Source organism: Arachis stenosperma, chromosome 7, assembly GCF_014773155.1.
Source record: "Arachis stenosperma cultivar V10309 chromosome 7, arast.V10309.gnm1.PFL2, whole genome shotgun sequence".
NCBI lineage: Eukaryota > Viridiplantae > Streptophyta > Magnoliopsida > Fabales > Fabaceae > Arachis > Arachis stenosperma.
In genome coordinates, this window is record NC_080383.1 from 2336688 (window position 1) to 2343215 (window position 6528).

The 6528-nt window shown below is 25.5% G+C and overlaps 1 protein-coding gene across 1 annotated transcript; it reads left to right on the forward strand.

Moving 5' to 3' along the window:
* Window positions 1-2767: 2767 nt before the first annotated feature.
* LOC130941182 (leucine-rich repeat receptor-like protein kinase PXC1) lies at window positions 2768-5959 on the forward strand. The gene is made up of 2 exons (XM_057869596.1): window positions 2768-3965; window positions 5088-5959. The coding sequence occupies exons 1-2, from the start codon at window positions 2768-2770 to the stop codon at window positions 5765-5767; spliced, it is 1878 nt and encodes a 625-aa protein (XP_057725579.1). The 3' UTR covers window positions 5768-5959.
* Window positions 5960-6528: the final 569 nt, after the last annotated feature.

Below are 6528 nucleotides of genomic sequence, written 5' to 3' on the forward strand. Positions count from 1 at the left end.
TTTTGGGGGTCAAACAAATAAAGATCATCATCTCCTTCACATTATATTTTAGTAGGAAGAAAAACATGGAAACATAAAAAATTGTTTAATAAATGATTTTTTTTTTGTCAAACATTTAAATAAAATTTGAGATAAGAGAATGTAGTCCATGCAAATGAGTTAATTCCTAAGGAAGGGTGCCCATAAGATATTCAATTAAATAACAGTTATTGGTGTTATGTGTTGGCTCTGATATTAATATTAATTTCTTCGTTGTCATATCATATATATATAGCCTATGGTAGTGGAATATAATAAAGATTATTCGCTGAAATATGTTCATATATGTTACTTGAAAAATTGTATCAACATAGAGGTTTATACGATATGACTTAAACAGAACTTGATGCATGGTTACAGAATCCAATACATATAATAAAGAATAAAATAAAATATTATTTTAATCTTTAAAATAAATTTTAATTTGATATTTAATATTTTAAATATTTTATTTCAGCCTCAAAAATTTTAAATAGATTTAATGTTGTTTTACGATTAAATTTGACTCGAATAATTCACAAAAAAAATTTATATTAATAATTATTAGTGGATTAATTTTACTTAGTTATTGAAATTGAATATTATATTGATTTTTAAATATATTAATTGTTCATATTAAATTTAATTGTGTGATCATATTAAATTTATTTAAACATTTTTAAAATTAAATTAAAATTCAATTCAAATATTAAAAATCAAAACAATATTTTATACTAAAAAACAAATTAATTTACACATGTTTGACATGAAAAGGTTTAATTTCACGCATTTTTTTATTAATCTATTGTCGGTTACACCTTTTGTGCAAAAATAAATTATTTTTGGTTGAAAAAAATGCACATTCATAAAAAAAATTATGACTTTTTTTTTTAATTAAGAATAAAATTTAAATTTAAAATTTTAAATAAAAAATAATTATACCATTTAAATTATAATTTATTGACAAAATTCTATGACTTCCAATGTCAAAACAAACCTAAAATTTGATCTAACCCAACCAAAAAATTCTTGTGTCAAAAGTCAACTCTTTAAACTCCATCTGAGAAATATAATGATAAATCTTAAACATCTCTAGGCATATCCAACACTATTATATAAAGGAAGAATTATTTAACAAAAAAAAAAAGAAAGATCAATACAAAATATGATAATATTAATGATATTAATATCCAAGAAAAAATTTCCCCCCTTCACTACCGAGGCAAAGGATGTGTATGACCAGTCATGTATATGTAGACGTAGGATATATATATTTATTTATTTATTTTCTAATTTTTTTTATAAGGGAAAAATATCCATTTAGAAACTATGGCCGGCACACGTTGAACTCGATGTATATTTATTGCCATAACGTGTACACCTCTCTATAAGATAATGCATTTATTTGTATAATGTCTTAAACATATTTATTAAATATAATGGTATTCCTATTTATAAAAGATATAAAAGTAATTATAGTATTTAAAATTCTTTATAATATTACATACATCAAAATTAAAGATATTTTGTTTTATATTATCAACGCTGGTAAAATCCTAAGCGAAATGCCAATAATAAACAAATATATAAATTAAATGAAAACTCTTTTTTATATGTAGCTGTGAGAGGAATATGTTCATTATTATATTATAGTTTTTCATGGATGTTTAATTTTACTTTTTCTGTAGTTTATATAATTAAATTGCGTGAAGGTAACATCTTCTCTACGTTAGATTTGAACATTGCTGTTAACCTAAAACAAGTCACTCATATATCATCATCGGTCACATAATATAATTTAAATATTAATTAATTTTTGTGTATCACTACGGTTTGAATAACTACATATGCATGCTTCGGTTATATACGTTTTCCTATCATTAATAATATAATAGAAGCCTTTTAATTTTTTTATTAACATCATGGTAATCTATCAGCACTTATATTAGTTGTGTAACTCATAACTTCAGTTACATGCAAATATATAGAATATTTATTACGTATAATTATTTTTATATAAAATTGATAATTAAAAATTATTAAATAATTTAATACTTGAAAAAATATAAGGAGTCAATAGAATATTTGTACAATATAAATAATAAAGGTTTAAAAAATATTAGAGATATAACAATTAGTGTTACCTTTTTCCATCAGCGTAAACTTTTGAGATGAGTGGTATCATAACATAGTATTGGAGTTCTAGATTAGAAAAGTCAAGAATTTGATCCTTGGTGAACTCAAATTTTAGATATTATATGTTTCACTAATGTTATATATTATTATAAGTGTATTGCTAATAGTTAACAATATATGAATTAAAAAATATTTTATATAAAAATAATTATTAAATTAATCATTATGTATTATGTATATTTATATTTATATAATTTTTTTAACTAATTAATTAGTAATCAATAAAATAATTAAATATATAATAAACAAATATCAAATTTGTTTACGGTAATATAATAATTTTTTAATAAAATATTAAAATTTCTATATGCAATAATTTATTAATGATTTATCTTTAGTATACACGTAATTCGATCGAATGTACCATTATTATTAAAATATGTTTTTCATATAAAATTCAATTATATTATTATGCATGGACATTATCGAAGTATATAACGATAATAACAAGCATTATTAAGCATGTTACGGATGAAACTAAGAAGAGACAAGTCATTATTAAGCATGATCCATTCGAGGAAAACCACAGAATCAGTGTTAGATCACAAAAACAATGAATAATTTTACTATGTTTCCCATTCCAAGGATCCTGTTTTTCTTTGATGTTCTTCTTCTTCTTCTTCTTCCCTTCTTTGGTGAGTCTAATAATTCATCATTAGAATCTGATCCTTTCTTCAATTTCCTTAGTGCTATTGACCCAAAAAATGTTCTTAACATAAGTAGTAGCAATGTTATTATTGGTTCATCACCATGCTTGGTCAACTTGAATAATACTAATAATAATAATAACAATGGTGTTATTATTATAAGATGCAACAAAAATGCCACCAATATTGTTGAGATAAGGCTTGAGAATTTGAACCTTAGTGGCACAATTGATGCTGATTCTCTATGCAAGCTTCAAGAATTAAGGGCTCTTAGCTTAGCCAACAACAACATCAAAGGCAAAATCCCACACTCAATTTTGCATTGTACAAGGTTGATGTATCTAAATCTTACAAGAAATCAATTGAGTGGGAATGTACCTACTAGATCCTTAGCCAAGTTGAAATTCCTCAAAAAATTGGACATATCCAACAACAATTTCATCCATGGTGTGATCCAAATTAAGCATGAGTTCATCAAGGGTAGTATTGTAAATTCATCACCACAATCAAGTGTTTCAAGCAATAATGATGATACCTCAAATAATGGTAAAGGATCATTTCCAATAATATCTATGAAATTGTTAATACCATTGATATTAGGGCTTGTAATTCTTTTAGTATCACTTATCTTTGCCTTCAAGAAATTACCAAAGCTATGTAGAGAGGGAATAATAAAAGTACTAATAAGAAGTCATCAAGTTTCTCCATCACAAAAGTCAATCATAACAAGTGATCAAATGGTCAAGAAGGGTGGTTTAGAAGATTCACCATCACTAGGGCTTGTGTTCTTTGTTGAAAAAGAAGAGAGGTTCACCATGGAGGAGTTGCTTCGCGCCGCGGCGGATCTAAGGAGTGAGAGCTTTTGTAGCAGCCTATACAAGGTGAAGCTTAATAATGTGGAGAATAATGTTCAATACTATGCTGTGAAGAGGTTAAAGAATGTTCAAGTTTCTTGTGAGGATGAGTTTGGAGAAACATTGAGGAAGATAAGCAAATTGAAGCATCCAAATATTCTTCCACTTGTTGGATACCGTTCTACAAGTGAAGAAAAGCTTGTCATCTACAAATATCAAACCAATGGAAGCCTCCTCAATCTCTTGAATGGTAACTATATTTTAGTTCATATAACATTGCAATTTTTTCTCTATTTTTTATTTCTTTCAAATGTTGCATTGCATAATAACTTAGTAAAAATAATGCAAATATGCAAAGTGTATACCAAAAATTAATTATTAAATTAATTTTTTGTATATAATATATTTAAAATATAAAATTATATTAAAAATATATAAAATAAATAACATATGTATTTATAATAACTGATTAGTTGGCTACATTTTTATTAAGACCGTTAAAATAGATTAAAACTCAATTTGGGTAAACAACTTAATTAAATTTTTTTTTTGAAAAAATAGCTTAAATAATAAATGGTTATATTAAAAATAGCTTATAAATAAGTTATTTTATGTTTGGATTAAAAGTTTTAAAAGTGTTTATTTTATAAAAATATGATAAAAAATAGTAGTATTATGAGAGAAATATTTTTTTAACTTCTCTATAAGCTTTTAAATAGTTTCTTAGAAAGCTGTAATTTGATTTTGAAATTTGCACCAAACATTAATACTACAACTTTTTATAAGTAAAAAACTCAAAGAAAATTACTTCTGAAACTTCTCAAACGGATTCTAAATTATATTTATTGGACCAATTCGTTATCTATTTGGATTAACCACATTAACTCGTGAATTAAATGGACAGGTTTTTTTATTTTTTTTAATTAGTATTTCTAGTCAATATTTTTTCGATTTAACCTAAAAATAATATTTTTTGTCAAAATATTTTCTAAAATTTAAAATAAAAAGATAAATAAATCAATCCATTAAACTGGTCATAAACTATTTGAGTTAAAAAATTATAAGTAATAAATAAAATAAATTTAAATAAATTAGACCATTTAATCCACAGGCTTACTTAAATAAAAGGGACTTAAATAACTCAATTTGACCCATTTAAAAAATCTATTATTTATGTATAAATAACTTTTTTTTAATATCACTCGTTTGTTGTAAAGTCAAATATGATCTCTTCAATTTATATTCTTTACAACATATATAATGGTTTCTGTTCATTTATTTCAGTAAAAAATACTTCATAATTTATATTACTTCATTTTTTACCTTCTATATTAATATTCTCTAGTCACGAAATTCTTTATGTTGCAAGCAGATTACATAGCAGGTAGAAAACATTTCCCATGGAAACTGCGTCTCTCTATAGCATGTGGAATTGCAAGGGGTATGGCCTTCATATATAGGAAGAAGTTGAATAACAATAACAAAGAAGAAGAAGATAATTCCATTATTCCTCATGGGAACCTCAAGCCATCAAACATACTCCTCAATGAAAACAATGAACCACTCATAAGTGAGCATGGCCTAACAAAATTCATGGATCCAAATAGGTCCGGATTCCTTCTTTCCTCTCAGGGATATACCGCGCCAGAAAAATGCATTTCTGAAAAATCTGATGTATATAGTTTTGGCGTGATCTTGCTCGAATTACTAACCGGCAAGAGTATCGAAAAGAGTCGAATCGATCTCGCGAGATGGGTTCGATCTATGGTAAGGGAAGAATGGACCGGAGAAGTGTTTGATAAAAAAGTTGGGCCAAATGAACATCAATGGGCTTTTCCAATATTGAATGTTGCCCTAACTTGTGTTACAAGGTTCCAAGAAAATAGGCCAACCATGGGAGAAATTTTAGAAAGGATTGAAGAGGTTATGGATGAGCAAGAACATCAAGAACAAATTGCTTCTTCAAGATGTTGCTCTAATGGATCCAAAGATTGTTGTTCACTCCACAAAATCATTCCTGATACATGGGATTCACCAGGGTCCAATTACTAAATTATGTTATTATTTGTAACATTTTTAAAATAATTTTTTTAACCACTAAAAAATTATTTTAAAAAATGTACAAATAATGACATTACTTATTTAGTTTTTAATTTTTGACTCCACTAAACTCCAATTCATTTGGCATGAACTAGGTATATAGTTCGTCCACCTTTATCTTATAATAATAAGCATGAATATGTAGTGCAGCATTTTAGGTATATATATTATCTTTGTAATAATATATATTATATGCAGATATATATAGACATATATATAGTGCTTTGTCTTCAGGTGATGTACATGTAATATAATCTTATGTTTCTTTGTTATAATAAATTAATATATTTTTGCTATGTAAAATGCAGCTCAGCACATTAGAGTCAACGCATATAGATAGTGTAAGTCTAATTATTTTATATATAAAAATTTGTGACCACAAGGCAAAAGTAGTAGACCGCTGGTTTTTTTTTTTAATTAAAAAAATAAAAAATAAAATTAGGTCAAGTGAAAATGTAGACAGCTGTTGATGATAGTTTGATTGTATAGAATCTTAATTACATTGCTTTTCTCTTTCGAATAAATATTAATTTAATCGGCCAGAAAATTAAAGTAGTAAGCAATTGACTCTCAATAAAAAAAAAAATATAGAAGGCAAAAAAAACCTAAAATCTTGTTGAAATTACAATATTTAATGTTTTTTAATAATTTTTTAAGACGCAAAATATTGGTAATTGCATATAGTGGTGAAGGGAAAGGATTAATATATAGCC

What these genes read in the sequence shown, in the direction of transcription:
- LOC130941182 (XM_057869596.1), top strand. Translation starts at nt 2,768, where the DNA reads ATGAATAATTTTACTATGTTTCCCATTCCAAGGATCCTGTTTTTCTTT. An exon ending in CCTCCTCAATCTCTTGAATG is followed by an intron (nt 3,966 to 5,087) that starts GTAACTATATTT and finishes TGTTGCAAGCAG; the next exon opens with ATTACATAGCAGGTAGAAAA.